This window comes from Styela clava, chromosome 3, assembly GCF_964204865.1.
Source record: "Styela clava chromosome 3, kaStyClav1.hap1.2, whole genome shotgun sequence".
NCBI classification, from domain to species: Eukaryota; Metazoa; Chordata; class Ascidiacea; order Stolidobranchia; family Styelidae; genus Styela; species Styela clava.
This window is the reverse complement of record NC_135252.1, coordinates 25487410-25513346: the sequence shown is the minus strand read 5'-3', so window position 1 is coordinate 25513346 and position 25937 is coordinate 25487410. Positions and strand designations below refer to the sequence as shown.

The 25937-nt window shown below is 36.3% G+C and overlaps 1 protein-coding gene across 2 annotated transcripts in view; it reads left to right on the top strand.

Annotated features, from left to right (window-relative positions):
• Positions 1-23886, top strand: part of LOC120342181 (arf-GAP with GTPase, ANK repeat and PH domain-containing protein 1-like) — a 33929-nt gene extending 10043 nt beyond the window's left edge. Inside the window, exons 4-14 of one of the 2 annotated variants that reach the window (XM_078110800.1) lie at positions 12806-13121; positions 13455-13589; positions 14221-14471; positions 14969-15073; positions 15731-15841; positions 16800-16917; positions 17415-17557; positions 18306-18495; positions 19530-19650; positions 20418-20667; positions 21208-23886. In XM_078110800.1, the coding sequence (XP_077966926.1) occupies positions 12806-13121; positions 13455-13589; positions 14221-14471; positions 14969-15073; positions 15731-15841; positions 16800-16917; positions 17415-17557; positions 18306-18495; positions 19530-19650; positions 20418-20667; positions 21208-21513 (2046 nt within the window). In that variant the 3' untranslated portion in view covers positions 21514-23886. Of the gene's footprint in view, positions 1-12805; positions 13122-13454; positions 13590-14220; positions 14472-14968; positions 15074-15730; positions 15842-16799; positions 16918-17411; positions 17558-18305; positions 18496-19529; positions 19651-20417; positions 20668-21207 lie in introns of both variants that reach the window. The other variant, XM_078110799.1, reaches the window with a different exon arrangement.
• Positions 23887-25937: the final 2051 nt, after the last annotated feature.

Here is a 25937-nt window from a genome sequence, read left to right as displayed (position 1 = left end):
TATTAGTCATGCTAGAATTACAGTGTAAATCCCAAAATGTAGTTGTCCATATGATTGTTGTTATCAATACGACCACAGACATAATGTTGGCACTCAAACATATGACTCTTCAAATACCTCTCCACTCGCTTAATACACGAGATAGCGATCAGAGACCGTCGACTTATCGATCTAGCGGCTTGTATCCTTCGCTCTGACTCAATAGCACCACTCAGTAAATAATAACTCGCTAATTATACGACATAATTCATCCAAAACCAATAGGTTTCTGATCCAAGATATGATGAATGCACATGCAAAATTTGGAGCAGATTTAACCTCGCTTTCGTGAGATATCGCGTTCATCAGACAGACAGACCCAACAAATACCTATCAACATACTTACCGCTCGAGATCGATAAGTAATAATACCTGATGCATAGCTAATGCCTTCAAGCTTAGTAATAAGCACTTTGAAGCCATGAGACTTATGAATGTGATTAAGTAGCGAATGTCATGTATCTGGCCGCTCACTACCGGCACTCCCGTAGTATGTGAACCAAGAAGGCGCACAACCTGAACATAGTATGTGCACAAGGTTAGGGTTATCAGGTTGTGCGCCATCTTGGTACACATACTTCGGTAGCGCCCATTATAGTACTAACACAAAGAGTCGAGAGTCTATAGGAGACTTGAACCGTTCAGCTTTGATTAGCTGTGTGCTTATTTGTTTTTTATATTTTGGAAAAATTATTTTATAAAACTTCAACATTTGCCCTCATGTTCTGTAACCCTTTTATGATTGAAAAATTACAGAAATCAATATCAAGTCTCACAAAATCTATGACCTATTTGAAGTGAGTTTGGTGGGGTGACTTTCAGAATTGCCAATCTAGTTCAGATTTTTAGAAATGTCGTTACCAATATGTATCACCACATCTTTAGAGTAAATTAAACGATTGATAATTAATTAAGCGGGGTATAAAATTAAATTTTTAATTGGTATTAATAGGTCATATCTATAAATTGTGCGAAATTTTTTGGACACCCTGTATATTACTAATGTATAACCACATCTTCAGAATAAAATAAACGATGGCCCATTTTTCCCTGTTATAGACCTAATTATCTCTATCGTATAACGTATAACATTTGGTGAATGAGGTAACTGGCAGCTGCTACAGGTAAATATTAGTTCACAGATGATAAGTAATAAAACAAACATCGCTGGTATCAGGATAACCTAATAGTCTGGTTTTCTAAGAGTTGTATCTTTTATTTGAATAAAATTGATGGATTTTAAAAATGTAGATCAATTTTATTTATCTTAGTTATTGAATCAAAATAAGATTAAATTTATCAAAAAGCGGTGATTTATTTATTAGGTGTTGCAATGACTGGCTTCAGTTCAAAATTAGATTTGAAAAATGTCAACTTTATTCTGAAAACAACTCATAATAATAGTGTTAAATTCGTTAAAAATTAAAAATAAATTCTTTATCTCGCTGGAAAACAGTTCTAACTTTGATTGTGCAATATGAGATATGTATTTCTCAGATAATATAGTTTTGATGCCTCAATTTCGGTAAAAACAGTAAGAGTAGTAACAAATTGAAAAACCTAAAGTTCAAATTGCACTTCAATTTTATTTGAACCAATCATAGTAGTCTTATACAGAAAAATTTGTGGTTTCAAATGTACTGTGTAATATCACAAATTGGAACCTTCATACTACGATTTCAGTGTTTATAATAAGCTAAAAATATTAGTTATTTTAATGGTAAAAACAAATTAATTTGACAAAAATAAATTTTAATTCAAATGAAATATGTTTGAACTAGACACTCTGGCCAGATACTTCCATAGATTTAATCTGTCTTGTTTATTTATTTATCATTGTTAAAAAATACAGGTATTTCGATTATAAATGACCAAATCACACTTATGAACAAAACGAAATTTCAAATTAATTCTGATTTTCACTCAAATCAGACAGTTTGACCAGATACTGTCAGACAGTGGCTCTCTCTTGTTTATCACAATGACGTCAGACCAACTTTGATCTCCCGTCATCATCGTTGAGGTATCTGCGTCCTTGAACTTTGATTTTAATCAGGATTTATTTCCAACTTGTCAAATTGTCGATAAATTTTTTCTATTGAGTATCTATTTACCTCGGACTCTCAGTAGAGTCAATCAAAGTTTCAGCTTTTTCTCTTTAGTGCAGAAAAGATTGATAATAGAGCAATTTAGAGAGACTTAAAACCAATTTTGCTTTGTAATTCTATCTACTATAATATATATATATAGGTTGAGCACTGTAACTATTGCCAACTTTAGTTCTCCAATTCACCATTCTGCCACACAGCGGCCTAGAATACCGGTTACCAAACAGGTAATTTTGGAATTAATTTTAAAAAAAATCATTTTAATAGATATTCTTAACTGCTTGAGGGAAGTTTTCCAAAAATATTGAACATACTTATAAATACCATTGCCATGTTTGAGACTTTTGGTCTCTCGGCCTTCTAATCTGTTCGATTGTTGAACTATGATCCTAATCAGGAAGTACCCACAACTAAATTCAAAGTATGAGACAAGATTATCATCTTCTATTATAAACAATAAAGCCCAGTAGTCTGTCTGGAATTGGATGTGACTGCACTAACATAGCAGGTTACGGGCCCAACCACCTCGCCAAGAGATCAACGAGAATATCGGTCGGAGACCGAAGAATTATCGATTGAAACTGCGGTTTCGTTTTATGACGCTATAGTGACACCACGTGGCCCATCACTAATTAATTAATAACTCGCTAATTATACAACATAATTCATTCAAAATCAATAGGCTTCTGGTCCGAGATATGACGAATGAACATGCAAAATTTGAAGCAGATTCAACCTCGCTTTCGTGAGATATCGCGTGTATCTAACAGACAAACAAATAAATATCTATCAACATACTTATCGATCAAGATTGATAAGTAATAAAGTTGTTGCTTTCTAAAGCATAGTCTGCTGGTGCAGATCTTTTTCAGAAATATAATTTTTCCCAGTTTTGAAAAAATAATGTCTTTGATTTCATTATTACATGCAAATAGTAACTGTTTAATCCTTTATAATCCATTTGTGATTTTAATCAGCAATTGTCAATAAGCTGACTTCAAAGGCTTAGACTTCTGAGTAATAATCTTGACTTAAAAATGCTCTGAGACTTGCCAGTACCAAACTAAACTATTTTGTCATCTCAGGTTTAAGATTTACTTTTTAAATAAATGTAAACTTTTGTTTGAGTCCTGGCTTAGCTTTCTAGTCCCATTATTCACATAAGAAAAAAGTGTCAAAAGATATTGTGTCCTTGGCATTATTGACATTGCATGAAGCTATCTATTGCTATCATTCTGTGGCATTTAATCGGTTACTGAATAGTTATACTATGCCACAATACCAACACCATTCTTGTATGTTGAGGATATATATAGCACAACCAATGTCAGCAAAACGATGTAATTCACAATGCTTTGTTAACCCTGGTTGTGCTCTATGTTCCCTTTACATGATATACCAAGTAGCTATCATGCCTGGTGTGTCAGGCCTTATATGTATTGCATTTTTGAGATTAAAGTACTAGTGAAATTAGAGCCATAGTTGTGGGATGTCCAAGGATATATTGTCAGTTTATTATCGTGCTGAGGTTATCATCTTGATTCCTATGCCAAGCAGATGATATTGAGTTGTTTGATAATATTTCACAAAATCATTCGCTTGGCACCTGCCCATGACAACCGTGAAATTGGGTTTCATAATTTGGTGAATTTTACATATCAACCATGAAATTGGGAATAAATATTTATCAGACTAAACTTTTGAAATAAGACAGAAAAAGAACTAGATCAGGGCTACTTAACAATTTTCGCTAAAGGCGTACACAGAACTTGAAAATTCCTTGGGTCCGGTCTGACCAGAAAATGTATTTCAAATTGCGGCTAACTATATTTTAGTAACTCTATCTTTTCGCTTGAAAAGTTAAGGAAACGCGAGTTGTGAAGAACTGAGTAACCGCAAAATTTTCCACATCCTTTTGCATATCCAAAGTTAAATGGAGACATGAAAAAAAAATCAGACGTGGTCCGAATTGAATACTTGAAAGGTCCGTATTCGAACCGCAGCACGCCAGTGGAGTAGCCCTGATCTAGATCATGTGACATAGTGTTAGTGTTGACAGCTGGTGACAAATTACAGACATTGTAATAATTTTTGATATCATCAGCTACATGAGTTTACATATATAATGTGTGATTGTATATAAACTGCAGCAGTAAACATGACAGTGATTTTGAACCAAGGTGTCAGTGCTTGCAAACTTTATTAACTGTATAGGTGGACCCATGGTGCTATAGGCTACAAACTGAGTACCTGAGAAAATAAAATATTGAGTTATAAGACCCTTGTTTGTATATGTTCCAGTGTATATTTGCGTGACTAACCAATCCCAGTTACTTGTTAGTTTGAACCTTTATACAAATATTAACTATAGCAGTAGGCGTGCCGTTGAGTTTGAACTCGCAAATCCTTTTCCCCGTTATCCCAGATTATATTTTCATGTCTAACCAATCCCTGTCACTTAAGAGAACAAATCTTATTATGAATTAAAGGTGTGGGATTGTTTATTAACAATGCTTTTCAATTTAGTTGTGTGCTCATACAAGATCCTGTATGATGTCATAGATATTGACACACGTCTTCAAACACTGTGGTTTGACCTTGGTTTGTCTTTCATGGCTGGTAACGGTTTATCAAACAATGATTTCATAATCAGTTGTTTCATATTCAGCTCATTTTGTAAGGTAATTGCTCAACGCAAAGTCACATGGGCTCACTCAACGGTAAAGGAGACTCATATCTGCGTGGATTTTTAGCAACCACTGAATACTGAAACCACTTAAATATTTTTGGGGTCACCAGAAAGTCCTGAGTGACAAGATACTCTGAGCATATCATTAAAATGACGACGGTGAAAATGTGAGACATACATTGCATTACAGACTCACTTGGATTCTGCATTGGTCATAACTAAAATTGAGTTTCTATTCTATTTCTAAGTGCATTGAATAATTCAGTTAGGCTATATTTTACCAGTCCTCGTCCTGTGCTAGATAAGTTTGTAGAATATGAGTGTTGGGTTATAAGGATTGATTTATATTTTCTTCGCAAAAGATAGATTTAGGTTACTAACTGCATCAAGGAGAATTTTGTAGGATATCAATTGCCTTTATGAGTAAGCAATTCTTGCAAAATAAGTAGTTGGCAATGATTTATAAAGTGTGTGTGTCACATAAATTGGTGCAGTGATGATGCAATAATATGTCAGTGCTGTTACAAGGTGTTTTACATGTATTCTATGAGCATAGCGCTGCTCGATCATTTATTGCATATAGCGTCATTGTGATAATATGATGATGATTTGGCCTTTTATTTGCATGTACTCTCTGAGCAAGGCTCTGTTCAAGCAGTATATTATAGCTGCAGGGATTATTTTGAAAATACTTCCAGAATATTTCTTTGGGTTGCAAATAACAGCATTGCGATGATATGAAGGGCATATATGGTGCATTGATTTAGGTGCTTGACATTAGAGCCTGAAATATCAATCATCACGTTCGGGTCGGGTCGGGCTTCTCTATCGACTTTTTTTTTGATGAGGCGAAATTAACAGAAGATGCCTCATCAACAATACACACACTGTACTAAACTCTTGCAATAGCAATTCAAAGAACTCCTGGATAGAATATGAAATTTTGGGCTCGGGCCCGCTAATCCCGTTAATTAGTCAGGCTCGGGCCTGGGTCAGGTCGGCTGGAATTTTTGGGCCCGATCTTACCTCTACTTCACATGAACTTTCTTAACGAGGCTTCAGGAATTGGTTTGAGAATCATTTGCAAATTTTGTTTTTTCCTGGATTCACAAATAATTCTCACCTCCAGACAATAAATTTATTTCACTGATAAACAGTTTCGTATGCCTGTTGAATATAAGCATTGTTGTTTGAGAAATGTAGTTTGATTGAATATTCAAAATATAGTTCTAGGAAGAGTTCAGGAAACCAAAACAGGTAAACAAAGCTTCTATGTAAATTTGAGTTCTCAGAATACATTGTTTACAAAAAATCAGCGATATGTCGTTTCTCTATTGTCAGATCTCATCAAAGATAAAGTTATTTTTCGCTTCATAGTTATTAATTACTCATTTATTGAGTCAAGTTTCGCATCTTCAGACATCGGCTGTGAAATTGGATTCCAAGTACGATCATAATCTCTCACTAACAATAAAGCCAAGTAGCTATGTATCCTTGAAATAATAATACAATTATTGAAATAATAATACAATTATTTCACTCTTACTTGACCTTTGATTTAGATATTCTCATGTATAACGATATCTATAATTTGTTTATCCCCCGAATGATTTTTGAAGTTAGGTATAAGGGGCATTATTATCAGAAACTCGTCCCAGGCAGCAGAAAAGTTTGACACATCTCTGTATGTATCTGAAATGCCTTCTGGCCTCAAAATTCATTCCAGTCACCCAGTATGCCATATTGTCTAACCAAAATGCGTCGCCGTTTACCCGATGAAAATGCAGTGCAAAGGTGGTCGTGAGACTTTTTCTGCTCTATGTAGCGATTCACAAATCCGAATTCGCAGCCAAAAACAATCCAAATAATTTGCGATTCGATTATGAATATCCGGTACGCTTGGACAGCCCTAGTTTTCATTTCATAAATACCTCTCTGCTGGGGGTTGTCGGTGTCAATCTGTATTCGGTCGCAACTTGCGGGCGTTTAATCTGTCACAAGCACAGAAACACAAAATACCTCAACTTTGTGACTCAGCTTGTATAACAGGATAGATCAGCCAAAAAAATAAGGCAAGATTATCTTAAATGATACAACAAAAATTACAGTCCAAACGATGGGCATACGGGATGGGAATTCAGGTAAATTTTCGAAACTTCAAATTGAGGTTTAAACATGAAACACCAGTATAGAATAGATTCAATCCAGATGAAAAACTATCAATAAATCAAACATTTTTTTCAAAGACTCATCTTGACAGGATAAAAAGCGTTTCAAACTATCTAAAATTATTATGTATGATACACAAAAATGCTTTTGGGAATTTCGGATGGGGCCTTCCGATCAGTAAATACCTCGGGTATGACCCTACTGAAGAGATTTATCATGTAGAAACTGTTCAAATACAGGTCTGGAAATAAAATATTTTTTAAATATTTCAAAGACCTTGAAAATGAAAGACCTAACAGTTTAAAAAATCTTCTTAATCACAGATTTGGTTGTCCTGTCCAGGTGTCGTTGCTTGATTGCACCTGTTCTATTGACGAGCTTTCTAATCTGATTAAAGATTTGTATATTTTGTCATCCATATTCGCTATCAATCATTTAGGTTTTATCATCTGCTGTTTTATGCATTTTGTAAACAAAAACTGCTGCTATGGTATCTGTTGTAAAGGTTTATAAAGTATAGGGTCTCGTTGAAGTCACAAATTTTTTTAAAACTGCAAAGTTAGCTTATCGATACCACATATTGTTATGGCCCTCGCAGATTTATTGAATGAAGTAAAAATACTTAAACAATTACTGATTGAAAAACAACAAACCTGGTTAAGATATATTGATAACTGACATCATAACAAAATTGAAATTGTAAAGGGACTATATGACCACCCTGTATATTTTTTTACCCAACTGACCCGCTATATTATTGAAATTTTGAGGATATTTGAGTCAGATTTTAATATTCACTGTGGTGGGGAATGGAAAAGCTGGTTTAATGCCAAACAAATGTTCATGAATAGTTACTTAGCATGGTAGCTTGAACATGTGATCACTCAGACAATGGGATTATGAACAGATTTCACTAATTTTCTACTCATTTTTCACTACTCTACTAATTGAGATTTCCCTAACTCAAATTGCTGTTTGCTCTTTGATGGTATTGTCATCGGACAGTTGTACCACAAGTCACTCTCTTTCTCAAATTTCAGAAAATAAAAAACATTGTAAACCATTCTATTTTTCAGCAGGTTTTAAAATTATTGTTTTTGAGTGTTTTGGCATAAATACTCGAACTAAAACTGGCACTAAGAAGATTTTTAATAAGTTTTAGAGATTCTAAAAAGGATTGTGATTGTGAGGCTTAATTGCTTTTTAATTACTCTCCACATTTAACAATATTCAGCAGAATCTAAAATATCAATTTAGGCAACAAAGTGTCGTGTGTTTTGCCATAAATACTCGAAATATCTGGAACCAATAATACAATCGATAAGATTTATAAGACAATTTTAGACGTTTGTGAAAGGACTGTTTCATAATTGCCTTATATTTACTCTCCACATTCAATAATAGTCGGTAAAATGCAAAAGTTTTTTCAGTGTCGGCTTTGATTTTGACAACAAAGTTATGTTTTCACGACACTGGACATCTGAAACTAATACCGACAACATAAGCTTGATAAATGAGATATCTTCTGGTGTTTAGGAAACTAATTTGAACTCTGAGATACAAAACCTATAAACCGTTTTACAAGAAAAATGAATGAAAGTGAGGCCATGAGTGTAAATAGATGGCTTCTAGCCAAAGCAAATATACATGATTCGCAACTTAGGTCTTTTGAACAAGTGATTATCGGAACAAATTATTGGTGCAAAATCTTGATAATAAGCCAGATCCATGTTCAGTAATTAACGCGCTATTTTTGGAATTGCCAGCATAGCATTGTGCTGTTTTGGCTGTGTGAGATAATAACCTGGCTTTGATGCCTGTTAACTGTTCCATTTCTGGCAACTTATCGGTGGCCTTACCTCATGTGCATGTATTTGCTATGTAGGCCTATAAGCCTAGTAAAAACAACTATCATGGGATACCCCTTTTGGAATAGTTTTCTACATAAGCTTTGTATGGCAAGGTATTATTGTTGTCTTCCTAGCGACTATACAGATGCTTACAATGTATCCGCATTCAAGTAGTTTTGTAAGGAAAGGCACGTACTATCTCTGAAATATAGGAGAATCATCTCTGAGTGAAGTAATGGGCAACTACTAGAGTGCGTATAGCTACGTGAACAATAAATCTTTTTATGTTATTATTAAATACCGATAGACGCGAGTGTTTAAAGCAGTTTATGTCAATACAATTCCAGAATGTTTTATCTTCCATGAAGTAAAACCACAGTTAATGAACTTCCTGTCCGTGTCCAAGTATCTCTCAAGTGCATTGTTTCATCACACATATCATTATTACATCATAGATATTTAAAACCCTCTTGAATGGTACTTGTTAAACTCAAGTGTCTGATCACAATAGTAGAGGAATTGTACGGGAACAATCAATATTTTATTAAAGTACAGCAACCCACGTAGTGTGAATAATGCCAGAATGATGAACAGGGATATCGTGACTAAATATAGCAGTCCCAAATATTACTATTGTCAACTTGATGGCCAAAGATGTACTAAAGGGTGTCCATAAAGTCCCTTTACAATTTCAATTTTCAAGTCAGTTCTCAATATATCTTGACCAGGTTTTTTGTTTTTAATCAGTAATTGTTTATGTATTTTTACTTCATTTAATATGTGAGGGCAAAAACAATATATGGTATCGATAAATTACCTTTGCAATTTTTAAAAAATGTTAAAACTTTATGGGCACCCTATATTTCAGTTTGAACTCATGGCTCTGTTAGGTGATGGCTAGATTGTGTAGATTCTCAAAGGTTCAATGCTAAATTTATTTCGAAATGAGGTTAACCCTATTTCTTTCATTGAACAACCTTCAAGTATTTCTAAATTATGCCATTTTGCATTATTATTAAAAAAGCCTTTGTCTTCCAATTTGATTTAAGCTGAATTTGACAGCAATATTCACTGTGTTCGAGTGTTTCTTGATTAATCTTCACTTTGTGTTTATTCCAGTCAACAATCAATATCAGAATCTATATATTGATCTCAATGCATTATTCAGGCTGGTTGAAGCTTGTGATGCACAAATAGGCAAATGTAATTAAGTGTAAAGATGGTTCTGATGTCATAAAGCATATTGAGGTTTGCTTTTATTGCTTCCAGCACCAGAGCAAATTCATGGGTTTTCCTGTCACAAGCGAGTTGGCTGGGTCCACGCCTATTGTCATGCGTGGATTGGTTTTCAAAATTGGTGATCTGTGGTCTGGCATGGGCATTCCTGTTAAGTATAGAAAGCTTTAATTATTATTGGGTAGCTATATTATCATGGGAAATTAAGAACCATAGTCCTGATGACCCTAATAAAAAATATAGGACAGACTCATGACCAGAATTTCGATTGGAATTTATTTTTGTAATGAATAACATAAAAAAAATTTTTAATGAGATACCATTGAGAATTATTCTATATAATTCATTTCACTTGACTACATTGCCAACAAATTATTCTCAGAACACCGGCCCTACACAAGATAGAGCCGTAACTGAGCTTGTGTGATTAATTAACAATTTCATAAATACCGTAATCCTGTCAACACATCAACAGAGACACCTGCGTTGTGGGAAGGCTGGAGGCGGGGCTATCTGTGATGATTGATGGCATCGCGGGTTAGACAAGGCCATCTGCGTTTTGAGGAGAAACTGTGGTCTTTTAGCTATCTTGTGAATTTTACAAGGAAACTCAAAATCCACATTTAATATTCAATGCATTAAAAACGGAAAAATATTAAGTGAAGTTGAGCCTGACCTCACCTATGTTATGCATTGCACAATCTATTCAATTAAAAAACACTGATTTCTTGATCCGATATGTCGTATTTGAGAATGTAATATCGAAATGAATTCATCACTCAGTTTGGTCCATCCGAATCGAATTCATTAAAACACTGCAGTGGCGATTCCTATACCTTCAGATAAAACTTAAACAAAGTGTATCAAAGGTGTTACAATAACCGTAAAATTGCACAAATTTGTTAAATATATCATTATTAGAAAGTAGAATGTATTTGGATTTCAAATTGAAACATATCAATAATATGCCCAGGATAGCAATTTTTTCACTTTTGGCTAATGAATATCGTCTGAATTTAATTATCTATAATAAACTGCAGAGGCGAGTTCAGAGAACAAAAACCTATTTTCCTTCTTTATTAATCCCAAGTAAAAACAAAAAATTCAATAAAACCAGTGCAATAGATCGATATTTCTCCTGCTTTCATGTTCTATGTTTGTTGTCAAAATATATTCCCGGATTTCTAATGATCTGTATTATGTGGTCGTGATTGTCTTATGAAGAATGTAACACGGTTGATGAGAGGAATTGAAATAGGTCAAATGTCATTTGAAAATTGTAATATTCCAAAAAAAAAAACATTTTAGGTAGTTAAAATGAATTTATTTTTAACCAAAACCCAATATTAAAATTTGATTTCAATGTGGAATAACGAAAGCCATATCTTTACATTCTGAAATACCCAGAAAATTTTTTCAGTGCAGCAAGACACTTGGTTCACTAAGAATAGTCACCCTTATTTTACTGCAACATCCTTGCAATTTTATGGATCAAAATGCATAGAGAAGGCGTTCTCAACCTTTCCCTTCACTGTGTAGAATGTCCATTTTATTGTGCAGTAAACACTGTTCTATAATGTCTCTCTGCAGCCGGAAGCATGATAATTTGAATATTAATTTAAATTTGTGAGAAATGAATTTCATGCCACTATCTTTCCCATATTACCAAAGTGTTAATTCATGTTAATTTGAATACCACTCTATTAATCTGTTTTACAGTCAACAATATAATCCCAGAAAACTTTCACAACACCAAGTTATTAATAGATGAATTATCATGTTATTAGGAGAATTAAAGAATGTAAAAATATGCAGTAAAGTTACTTTTGTTTCTAAGTATTTCTGAATAGTTTGGATGTTAGTTTGGAAATCTATTTCAAATAATCAAACTGTTAATGTAAAAGTGTGTTATCGTTGTCATTGGGTAAGTGTCTTTCAGTAATTTGGTGTCATAAAGTATAGCTTAATAAGTTTATAAATTCAAAATAATTTTATGAGATAATTCCGCTCCGATTGAAGCTTGAGACAAAAATGAAGTTGAGCTACCATGATTGGTATAGCCCGGACAGTTTAATAATTTTAAGGAAAGTTAAACCAAATTGTGTTCCTATTTTGGGTTCGGCTTGAACAATGTCTGTCTGTCAATTTTTTGAGGTTCAGAATTCATATCTGAAAGCCTGTGGGTTGCAGACATCTTGTCTTGGGAATAAATAATTAGAGTTGAAGGAGCCTTGGATTTCCCCCGAGTACGAGCAGTTGTTTTAATAGATCAGTAACAGAAAATGCCAGCGATACGATGAAAGTAAAACATGCAGCAAATATTGCTTAATTTATTTGTGGACCTAGAGTGATACATGCTTAAATTGATAAAGATAAGACTAAAGCTTATGAACCTATGTATCATATTCTTATGATTAATAGCCTTTATTCTAAATCCTTTGAAAATTTTTATAGACAGTTGTATCTCCTAGAATGCCATTACTTATATCCAAACTATGTTGGAATCCGGAATTTTGCGGAATGAAAAAATTATCCAGTTTGGTGTCTCTGTTTCATTGCTTGTTTGGAGTTCTACCTAGATTTGTTTCTTATCCTAAATAAAGCTTCAAAGAATTGCCTGCTTCCTGATGTCACAATATTGAACTGAAATTTGAATAAAAATGTTTAGATCGAAATTTGCCTGTTTCTAATGAAGCAAATTTTTTGTTTCACAGGGCGTTGTTGGAAGTTTGAACAGTGGCAAATCTGCTTTAGTTCACAGATATTTGACGGGAACATACGTCCAAGATGAGGCTCCAGAGGGTGGTAGATTCAAAAAAGAAGTCACTGTGGGAGGACAGAGCTCTCTACTGCTAGTCCGCAATGAAGGAGGTGTTCCAGACGCACAATTTGCAGCTTGGGTTGATGCCATAGTGTTTGTGTTCAACCTATCCGATGAAGCCTCGTTTCAATCCATCTATAACCTACGACAAAGACTTTCACAACATCGAGATTTCACAAATGTTCCAATTGTTTTGGTTGGCACTCAAGGTAACATGAAGTATTAATTTGTAATTCAGCCGTCCCCAACTGGGCCCTCAGCTCTCCAAGGCGGATTTTATTGAATATTTAACGTGCGTTACTTACATAGTTTTACACTAATTGTTTGAATATGCAGACGTAACTATACAGAAATATTTTTGTGTTAGTGTGCAGCAAGACCCTTGAATCACTCAGGATATTTTATATTGAATTCCTCTTTATTATATTAATTAATTTATCTACACTTAATTTATTACACTTTATTTAGTTAACTCCAATGCTTTATCTTTACATGTCTTTATAAATCCCAACTTTCATTATGACGTATACTTCATTTTCTAGATTCCATGTCTCCCTCCTGCCCTCGTGTGATATTCAATGATCGTGCGATGCAACTGGCCTCAGACTTCAAGAGATGTTCGTACTATGAGACCTGCGCAACATACGGATTGAATGTAGATCGTGTATTCCAAGATGGTGAGATGTTTGTTTTTGTACAAGTTTTGTTCTCCTTACAAAATAGTTTCCTAACCAGGGAGAAATTTTGTTTCTTTTTCTGTGGTATTACTGTGGTATAGATGAATTGTCATGTAATTAGGAGAATTAAGAAATGTAAAAATATGCAGTAAAGTTACTGTTGTTTCTAAGTATGTCTGAATAGTTTGGAAATCCATTTTGAATATTCGAACTCATTATTTCTATAACACCTATTTATGCAAACATTATAAACCATTACAAATATTGGGTAACATTGGTGTTCCATGTCATTTGCTACTTTATTAGTGACAGCCTATATAGCGCTTGTACACATTTGAGGCAAAAAACACACCAAAACGCTTTCGAGTAAAAATTTCTTGTGAAAGTGGCTTATTCCAAGCATTCTGGTTGTCAATCTATATCTAACCATATAGTTTGCATATATTATGTCTAAAGTAGGCTCTGAAAGTCAGATATCTGGCAAAATTACTATTTCCCCTCAAGGGTTTCTCCTGCAAGCAACACTAACACTTTGGAACACATACATACCTTTGAACACTGCGGAATTAATATTTTTCTTGTGAGGTTAGTCTTTTAACAAAATCAATAAATTCCTCATTTCTATTCTCAGCCGCCCAGAAAGTGATCTCACATCGCAAACGTCCTGAACCTCATATGCTGAGCCATGTTAGTAGTGGAAGCCTATCAACCCCAGGAACCCCACTGCATCGTAGCATGAGTACTTCATCGGCATACCACGAGAACGGGGGTTTGCTGAACTCCAACTTTCTGAGAGACTATTTATCCCCCGATAGCATGCTGGGGCTGATCACCCCAACACCGTTCCGTAAGAGCGGAAGGCGGAAGTCAAACCTGTTTTCGGTAAGTTTTGGAATTAGCATTCAAATGGAATATGTAATGGTACTATGGATTTTGATGTTAGTCAACACACTCGCCAATGAGCCATTGCACCCACGTTGTGCTGTATATTAAATGAATGAGTGCGATGGCTTAGTATTGGTCTTTGCTATGATTTCAATGAGGGATACAGAAATTCCATGCCTGCCATCTCCCCCATCTCCATGCTGATTGGTAGATTCCAAATCCCATTATGTTCAAACAATTCATGCTCAACAAAGTGATAACACTCGGAGAAATAATTTTTTCAAGCAATGAAACTAGTAAGAACGATAAGGGTTAATCAGTTTCATGCCACTCCCCTGCTCTGTGGCCCTCTTGTGGGGCCACGGGACCCCGGTTGGGAACCACTGGTTGCATCCTTGTATATCAGGATCTGCTTGTAGGGGTTTTCCTATCTATAAGTTGATGTTGTGCAGGGCCTTGTTCAAGAAGAGATTGTCATCGTATTTATCTTCCAGGGTCGGAAATCCAGTGATTCGGAGGAGAAACGCAAGAACAAGGAACAGCAGATGCAGGAGATGATAAAAGATGTCGGATTTGGCAGAAACATTCCAATAAAACAGGTTGGTGTAAATGTAGAAGTGCTAAACAGATTTGGTGACTAAGGAGACTCATCTCGGAACAAATTTACCGCAAACCACTGAAATGCCGGACCTTAAGCTATAAAGTGCATGGCGTATTTCGATTTCTACGGTCTGCTTATAAGCGAATTTTTATAAATTCACCATTCCAAGTCGTTTTTAGGGTGGCGCCTTATATGCTAGTCGATTGGCATTTATGAGCACACAATACACTGCCATAATACTATAATATGAGTTGGCATTTCAGTGGTTTCCGAAGTATGTGCACCAAGATGGCGCACACCCTAAACATAGTATGTATATCAGGTTAGGGTTCAGATTGTGCGCCATCTTGGTGCACATACTTTGGGTATATCAACCTGCATAAAAGGCGCCCCCCTGAAAACGACTCTAAAACTGTGAATATTAAAATTCGCATATAAGCAGACCGAAGAAATCGTAATATGTCTTGCACGTTATAGCTGTTGGAATTAAGGTAACATAATGTCATTTCGTTAGAGTGCGATCAGAGTTATGCACGTTTAAACAGACCCCTTAGTTTGGCAACTTTTTTTAGAGTTTTAAATTTGACTTATATGTGAGGATATACAATAACTGCCAGTAAATGTGTTTCTTCATTACCCATGTTTTCATCTTCAGGGTTGGCTTCATAAGCGGAGTAAGAAACCGAAGCTCAGCAACCGGGAATGGAAGAAACGTTACGTGACGCTCTCCAATGAAGGAATCCTGACATACTTCAACAGTATGCATGTGAGTTACTACTCTTTGATGCATATTATGTTGTTGGTATTATCTTCTCTTCTAAAAAATTGCTTTTCTCGATAACTACTGAACCAATTTTCAATGGTTATACACTGCATTTTCAAGGAGGGTCACTCTTATTTATTTCAAAAATTTCTATGGGTTCTATGGAGTTGGTTTTTAAGTGCGAGGAAGTCGTTTATGTTTAAAAATTCCGTTTCTCATGGTGATTCCTCTTTCACAAGTTGATTTTTGGTGGTCAGCTTTAGTACGGTAACGGTAGACTACTGTGGCAACATACCTTCTTTGTGTCCATATATTTGAGCAGTGCTCTCATGTTACTGATCATTGCTCTCTTAGTCACTGATATGCAAGGATCTATGTTCAGGACAAGCAATCCCAAATTTGTTAATGGTGGTCACTAACCAAACTGAACTTTTAAACCATGTTAACCTGTTGATAGGCTAGTTGTCAGAATGTGCGTTGGACCATGGCTTCCCGAACCGGAGGTCGCCACCCCACAGAGGGGTCACAACGAATTTTGGGGTCGCAAAGAATACACTACTTTCACACAGAGTACTATATATTTTGTACTTTTTTAGACTTCTAATTTGTAACACAATTATCAAAACTATTGCAAAACATATTTCTCACGATTTCAAGAGAATAAATAGGATCAGAGAAGCGCTTGCATAACAATGCCGATTTAACAGGGGTAATGAAAAACTTCAATATATTGAAAGTTTGGGAAACCTTGCGTTTTATCTTACTAATTTGGTGATATGCTAATCACCTCACCCAGGGTGTAACAAACCGGCAATACCAAATTAACATGGGAGAGATGCTCAAATCTATGGAAGGAAAGTGGTACCTTTTTCACTTCCAGTATAGGGCTCCCATCTATCAAATACCAGATATGTTTGTGCGTTACTCCAGTCCAAGATTATTCCATCCTTTTCTCCTCCAGGACTACATGGAGAACGTCCACGGAAAATCAATCTCAGTTGTGAAAACAACAGTCAAGGTTCCCGGCAGACTCTCTTACGTTCCTTCAAAGTCAACTCCAAGCAAAGATAAGAACAGTGGTTGGTATTTATCTTTCATATAGTCCGCTCTTACTCCAAGATTCATTGAAAATTGACATCCGACTGCAAATTTTGAGCCATATGTGGCCATATGGTGTTATGCGCGCTATTTTAACTGGTCAATTGATGGTCAACTTGATGTTTTTCCAGTTTTTGACAGAATTTCTCTCTACTATCTCTATTGAACGCAAGAATCTGCTCTTACTTAGTTCTTAGTTAGTGTTTCATTGAAGATTTACATCCAGCTTCAAATTTCGAGCCATTTAACTATCGGGGCTTGCTCCACAATTCAAAAGGATTAAATTTTGGGACCTCCTGAAGTATGCGCACCAAGATGGCGCACAACCTGAACTCAGGTTGTGTACCAGGTTAGGGTTCAGGTTGTGCGACATCTTGGTGAATTTGATGTTTATCTAGTTTTTGTCACAAATTCTCTCTACTATCAATAAAAACGATTTATCTGAACTCATCTCAATAAACCAAATATTTTTCAGAAGACTTTGAGTTCCATCTTGTGTCCATGGACGGGAATATCTGGTATTTCTCATGCCCGACGTCGTACGAGAGAGACCAGTGGGTGCTTGTAATTGAGCAACAGATAATGAACGTTCTACAGAATGGAGCATCAAGCAAAAATAAGGTGAGCATCGAAAAATCAGAATAGACGATGCATTGGCCATTCTAATGTCACTCGATGATGTCTCGGGACTTCTTCTTGAATGAAATGAAAAATTTTGTGTCTGATCAAATTAAAATATGCAGTGGGTTAGGGTTGATATTAAACTTTAGTCAAAGCAAAGTTAGGGGTTCTAGCTTCGCTTACCCATCTTTTAATAAAAATAATGTGAGTGTGAAAATTGAGTTAAACGGTTCTGAAATGAGAAAATATTCGACCTTCTGACACCACCTAAATGTTTCTAGTCTAGAGCTTTATTCTGCCTTTACACCAACCTAACTCATTGACCATAATTTCCGTCATGGCTGGCTGATCACGGTCAGTCACTTGTTACTGCTCAGTCATCCATTAAACCATGGGTTCTCAAAGTGCTCCATACCGAGCCCCAGGAATCTGTAAGAGAAACCAAGAGGTTCTGTGAGCTATTCGATTACTTATAAAAATACTAACTTCGCTCATTTTGTAACTGTCCAAAGAATCTATGAAGCAACCACAATTTGAATATTTTTTAAAAAAAAGCAGCAAATACATTCGAGGTATTAAATAAAGTAATTTTAATTTTTCCAGGAAAATTAATCTGTAAGTAACAGTAAATTTTTTTGCTTTTATGTTTATAAATTTATTGTAGCGTAAATAATAGTTGACCTCTTCACTGGCTACTCAACACCAACAGTTTGATAACCTAAACAATACCAGAAAAACATTTTCTCAGACTGACTGCACGATGATGACACCCGTTGATATGGAAGTGTTTCGTAGCATTCCTGGTAACGATACATGCGTGGATTGTGACTGTCCGAATCCTACGTGGGCTTCTCTCAATCTTGGATGTATGATGTGCATTCAGTGCTCGGGGATTCACAGAAATCTGGGGTCACATGTTTCAAGAGTTAGATCTATAGGTGAGTGAGATTGTGGGTTCTCCTGTAGTGTATGAACCAGGTTAGGGTTGGGCCATAATTTTATTCTGATTTTCCTTGTTTTAGTTCTATGATGAGTCCAGGGACTGTCTGTGTTAGCCAAGTGAACATTCCCCTGCCCATAGGATTCATTACCTTTACACAACTTGATGTAAAGTAGGCGAAACAAATTAGTTACCTCCATATTTGTACACACACTTCTGTAGTGCCAAGCTTAGTATGGACTGGTAAGACGGCTTAGCAACTAGACTACATGGATTAAACTAGGTTGCAAATAAAAAAAGTAGAATATTCTAAATCAGGGTCTCCCAAACTGGGATCCTCTGATCAGTGGGCAAATAGATTATAATCTTGTCGAATTTTCGTTGGGCTAACATTTCATGAGTTTTATTTTGTCAAATTAAACATTATCCTTCCTCGCTGATTAGGCAAGAAAATTTATATGACAGAGGATGGGCGTCTGTCATAAATAAGATTCACCAACAGGGGTCCAAGATTCACCAACAGGGGTCCGCGGCCCAAAAAGTTTGGGAAACCCTGTCCTAGGGATTCAAGAGCCCTGCTGCACACTAACACAAATATTATTTCTGTAACGTTTCGTCGGGATATAGTCAGACTTCCTCAGAAGACGGATAAATAGTTAGACTTGTAGAAACCCAATCAAGAAAAAAAGTATAGTTGTATAAAAATGGTTATGCACTCCTCAACCAGAAATATTACTATTGTTAAATCAACAGCTTTAATATGAAAAGTTCAGAACCCAATTCAAACGCTCCAATTAAAATTTACCTGTGATGGGGCAAATTACAAATCCACTCATCTGAAAACAACTAACTAATCCCATACCTGACATTGATCGTTATTTGGACGAGAGACCATGGTTCGCCATATGATTTTGCCGCATTATCGACTTTCTTCTCCCCCAGGTTAATTATGAAAATTCCATCCTACACATGATTTACTGAAATTTTCCGATGCTTAATTTAACTCGCTAACTAATCCAAACATTTTCTCAGAACTTGATGATTGGCCGATAGAATGCAGTGCAGTAATGAAGCAAGTTGGAAACCGAGTTTGTAATTCAGTCTATGAAGCAAATGTGGGCAGATTTATTAAACCTACTCCACATTCAACAAGGTAAAGGGTTTTTTATGAATCAAATTGTCTATATCATGGGTGTGGAACAGGCGACCCACACAAAGCGTTGAAGTGAAAAACGAATTCCATAGAACCCACAGAAATTTTTGAAATAAAGTTTTCAGTTTTATTAACCATGTAGCTGGCCCACTAGGAAAAGTAATTGCCCACCCCTGGTCGTTGGTCTGTATAGTACTAATTATATTTTTTTGCCGTTTATTGACTCACCGCATTACATTTAATCTCCATCCATTCACATTTGAGTCGTCAGAATTAGTTTTGTCTTTGGTTGTCTTCCCGCCTGTCCCATAATTGCTAAGCTTGTAAAAAACTGTGAGTCATACTCATCGAAATGTTGTGCTGAGAACTAGTCGCATGCTGATGATGGGTGACTCTATGCGCAAACGGTTCGCTGCACTTCTCTCTCCCTGTCCTGAGTGAATACCTCTCTTTCCAGAGAGAGAAGAAATTTATTATTTTGTCATGTCATTAATGCAGTAAAAGAGTAACAGCAATAAAATTGTTTTAGTGTGGACGGGAGGGAGCGATGCGGTCATCGATGTCAACACCCACTATTACTATTCAACTACTATTACTTCCTTTTCTGTGGTGTAAATACAAAAGTCAGCTCGTCTATCCAGAACATTTTATTCTGGATAGGAATAAGTTTACACGATTCGATGTTACATTTTTTATGTAAGTGAGCCCTTGTAAGACAAATAATGATAGTGGAGCTGCTACTAATAGATTTCACTCATATTTTCTAGGGAGGAACGAGAAGTATTCATCCGTGACAAATATATTCATAAAAAGTTCGTCTCCTCACTCCCCGCAGAATGCGACGTTGGAGCCACTATTTGTGAAGCAATCTCTAGCGCCAACATGCGGCTGTTGGTTCAAATGCTCTCACATGCGACACCTAGTGACATAAATGCACCAGCGACGAGAGACCATCGTGCCGCGTTACATATTGCTGCTTACCATGGAGATCTTGCTATGCTGCAACTCTTACTCTGGGTAATTGTTGATTTATTATTACCTACTCATTCACATCTTTTTTATTTACGCAGTTTGCTTTGAATAAAGCCCTGTGGAGTTTCAAGAATCTTGAGTGTCTAAAAGCTACAAAACATTACTCTGTATGATACATAAAAATGCTTCTTTTTACATTTAAAATAGGGGGTTCCAACCCGGTTTAGATGCTGGTCAAGTTGTGCCACTTTTGCTTTTGTGCCACTGTTAGCATTGTTTATGAAATGTAACTTTTTACATCACACCTTTTGGTCCCTGGTCCAAAAACCGCACCTCTGGGTTATCTACACACAAAAACTTGTGTCTAGAAATAGTTATTTGATGACCAGATTCACTCACTAGGTGGTTCACTTGCTGATTGATTCTCCCGCCCTCTAATCTTGATTCCTTAGGATGGACCAGTCCATACTAGACCTAAATAGTAATTTGATGAAGAGCCGTAGTGTCTTATGACTAAACTGATCATCTTTCCTATTCTAAACCTATTCTAACAGTAAACTGACTCTAATTGTATTTTTTCAACAGAATAAGGCTGACGTACGTCAACGAACAGCAACGGGAGAGACAGCTGCTATGATAACCGAACATCGAGGCCACCAGGAGTGCCATAGAGTTCTATCATCATCTGTTCCACATGACAGATTATCAGTCTTGCATGACCAAGCGAATAATTCTCCTGCGTCATTAACAAGCTCTGCATCATCGTTGTCAATAGCAACGTTGCCATCAGAGAACGCTTTGATTCCTGCAGTCAACCATGACCATGGTTACTATAGTAACGAAATGAACACCAGACCGAATATCAATTATATGTACACCAGTGCCATCTAGCGGTGGACTCTCTGGCAACCCCTAGTGTGCAATGTAATGCAGTAATATATTCAATGACCGTCCTCAGAAGCACTATACCTATGTAAAGTTACCTGTCGTAAGTGACCCCGTCCAGCATGTAGGGGTGGACGAATAAAGTTTAAGGAAAAGATAATTGCACTCACTCAGAAGTTAAAAGACTCGTGTCTTAGATAACTCACAGGCAACATTCCCTCTAAGAGCTTGCTTAGTTGCGTGGAATAGAAGGCCATGTGAGCTCTAAAAAAAAAGGTCTTCACGGAAAATTAGAAAAAATAGAAAATAAATTTAAACGAACACAGAATTTATTTATAAACTCCAGTGCGCAGCAGAACGAAAGCACTGCGCGGGGAATCTCGGCCAGCCGGCAGCTTAGAGGGAATGTTGGTTACAGGACCCACTGAAATGCCAAAAGCTACTAAAATTATAGAGAATTTAGTGGCTCGCTGACTCTGAAGTAATGGAGACCCATCTGTGAACAAAGTTACCGGCAAACAGCCACTGTACAATAATGGTGCAGTGAATGCAGCGTAATGTGAGACTTGATAATGTGAGCAGTTGGCAGCCTGTTATTTGACTTTTAACTGATTACTGTAAAATAGTGATTCAACTTGTATCCTGGTATATGTTATAATTTAATATTAATTGACAAATATTTGATAATCAAACTTCGGAACGGTATGATGTCATTAGACATATTTTAGTCAGTATGGAAATTCAAATGTCAAATAATTATAAAGCAAAGTGATTGTTTTCATGAAATTCCTAATTGGTATGCATGGCGAAAGGAACTTGGGAAATATATGAACATGTATTTCATAAGCTTTATCAAATTGAATAATTCGTCAAATACTTGTTCAATCAACTCTGAAATCTTATCTGATCTGAAATTTCAATGAATAAGTTCATAATTTAGAATACCAAACTCTGAGTATGTGTCTCCTAATGAAAATTGCTTGAGAATTCCTTATTGTTTTAAAATCATCTGATCCGATCTAACACTGATTGTATAAAACAATTTGTAATTTTTTCTAATTTTGAATGTTGCATATTCTAGTGTGTTTCTCGTTACTATAATTGCCCACCAATTCTATTGACTGTCTCAACATATTCCACTAGTGGGCCAAATGTTGAATATCATTTACTATCATTTGTAAACTTTTTCCCGACTTGAAATTCAAAATATCTGAACAATCCATTACTTGCCATGTATCTCCAAGCTGCATCCCAGTAAATTCCATGCGTTTTTTGGAGAATTTTTTTTTCAATGTCAGTGACATCATCAGCTATGACATCACTAAATTCCCATCACCATGAGAGGTAACACTTTTTTTGGTTTAACAAAGTTTTGAAAATTTGAAAAAAAAAGTATTTAGTCACTCAATACCTCCTGAGTATGCTGCAAATTATCAAATGATTTACCAACCTATGTGTTCTGGAGTTGTATTTTATTATTGTCAATGACGTCATCAGTGTTATGACGTCACCACTTTAGAACTATTCCATGTCAGTCCCTGTGACAACCTGCATTATTCTTCTCTGTATCTCCGTTGTTACCTCATTATTATGTGGGAAGTATCACTGTGTCAGATTTGGCCCGAACGTTATATCACGAATTCCATCTTTCATAATCGAGGCTAGCGCAAGATCTTTTCTTTCCATAGGTTTTGATATCTTGTATTTGGGATGGAATTTACATATCTATCTGCTCGATCATGTGTATGCCATAATTTCGGGAATAATATACCAGTTCCTATTTAGGCGCTCTCAGAAGTGCGTGTTGCAATATGGAAGTAACTAATTTTGTTCGCCTTTGTCACATCAAGTTGTGTAAATGGATTGAAACCTATATTCACTTGGCTAACACAGTCAGTGAACTCGTAATAGAACTAAAATTGGAAAGAAATTATGGCCTAACCCTAACCTGGTACACATACTACAGGAGTACTCTTATTTCAATCATATTCCAGCACCATACTAAAACTACCCCCAACTTGAATTGGTATTTTGTATTATCAGAGTATTTCTTCTTGAACAAGGGTCTGACCAAGCACCCGGTGTCATGAACGTTACATCATTCATTTATATTGCCAGCCACATGGAAAGCTATAGAGCGACAAGTTTGAGACAACTTTGTGGCTAAAATTTTATTCAAGAACGAGTATTGTATTCTGGCGATAAATGATATTATGATGTCACACTTTGGTAGTGTGGTGTCACACAGTATATTGTTTTCATATTCGAGCCAAGCTTGGCACTATGATACTTTCCACACCTTTATTATTCTTGTTCCTGATTATTTTTGTGATTTTATTTTCAATCGGTGAGTTTGTGACAATCTACGTGTGTTGCTGACATCTGGTGGTGAGTTTGCTAAATGGAAAATCGATACGACGACGGCTAGTTGAGGATAAGACAGGATTTACATATTTAACCCGGGGGAGAAAAAAGCCGATTATGGCGAACCACGGCGTCGCGTCCGGCTACCAGTCCATGTCGGGTATGAGATTAGTTAGCCAGTTATTTGTTTTCAGATGGATGAACTTTGTGGTGGAGGAAGCCGTAACCGACCAGCGGTTACGTGAACCACCCAACGGCGGCGAGCAGTCCAGTAATCCCTCGCACGGGATTCGAACCTGCTGACCCACGCAGGGTAATCAGACGTGCACGGTGCGCCAAGCCCGCCTAGTTATATGAGATACAAGGGGGCTCTCTATCGTTACAGCATGTTTGGAATTTATAGCTTCAAGAATATGACTGAACTGTTCTTAGTTTTATCTGCTTCCATGCTTACCTAGAGGAGCGATGCCAGTTCATCTCTAAGCACTGTTCAAGTCGTATCAGCTTATCACAATAATTCAAACTTCATGGAAGAAAGTGACAAGAGTAGAATAAAGAACTCCACCAGGAAAATCTGTAACTGGGCTAGAACAACAATTGCGCATTTTATTAAGGGGGTTTTGTAAAACAGTAACAACAGTTTAGTTCGCGCCAGGCTTGTCATGTTTTTAACATCTGGGCCGGTGGTGGGCGAGGTTTTCGGGCCAGGGGCCAAAAATTTTGCCCACATAAACTGGCGGGCCATGCGAATGTGACGTAAAAAGTTTCATTTTAGGAGCAATATTTTACAGTGTTGCAAAAGTGGAAAACGATAAACCTCGTGCTCAAACTAAATCACAATCTCAGCAAATTCTTTTTATTTAGCTGAAACATCAAAAATTGGTTTAAGTTTGGTAGTGGCACATCAGGTGGGCCAGATTGAATTACCCTAGTGACCGGATTTGCCCGCCGGTTGTAGTTTGCCCATGATAGAAGTGAACGAAGTATTCCGCCTGAAAGGTAAACAAATCACTGAATGCAGAATTGGAACAATATTGAAGTTATTTAGCCATATTTAACTATGAGTAACGTGCTTTTGGACTTTGATTGTCGTGATGCGATGTCGTAAGAACGCAGCAATACTTTAACACTTAAGCGGAACAGCATCTAGACAAATTACTCCGAACCAGATCATATTTTGAAGATCTTCCATTTTCTGGGATATACAAAAAAACACATGGCATCGCATACCAATATGAATATTCATGTACTGCGCCATACGAAATGCACGGATAAGTAGTGTTGTGAAGACATGGTTCACCATTTTACTCATTCAATAGACATCAAATTTATTCACCAAATTCTACCTCGCGGTTTCCGTGATCCGCTATATGGCACAGGTGACACACGATCTACTTTTTCCCATCATATCTATTCGTTTCAAATACAATTTTGCATCAACTCCAAACCATGGGTAGATTGTCATTGATATCCTGAAACGTAATCGCTACCGCTCGTTCCTTTTTGACTGGAAAACACAGCGCCATTTGTCGGATATTTCCAATTATCTCCAGGCGAATCAGATTGCACAAGGCACAATCTGGCAGAGACAAGAAAAATTAATGAATTTCCCTTTAATTGTATTACCTTATGACTGAATACAAAAGCACGGCTCAATCAATCATTTTATTTCGGTTCTCTGACATGAACAACACAAAAAGTAAACAGACAAACAAAATGCAGAGATACTTGGGTTAAAGTAACTTCAATAATACGAGAGTCTTGCGCAAGGCAAGGCAGCATATCATGAAATTATGTTTTCCAGAAATATCAGGAATTGCCAAGCGCTCGCTATTCGGAAGTGGCTTTGTACTACACATATCAGTCACTCTTCTCGACCAACATTCCTCTTTATCAGGGAGGACTAGTCTTCCCGTTAAAAAAATGTTAAATTGCATGGCAAATGTTTGTTTTATTGAGCCTGAAAATTTTGATGATGAGCAGAGTCTTGAATAATTTACAAACTTTGTAAAATTCCATTAGCAGGATACGAACAAAGTACACACTCAACTAAAATAGCTTCTTGA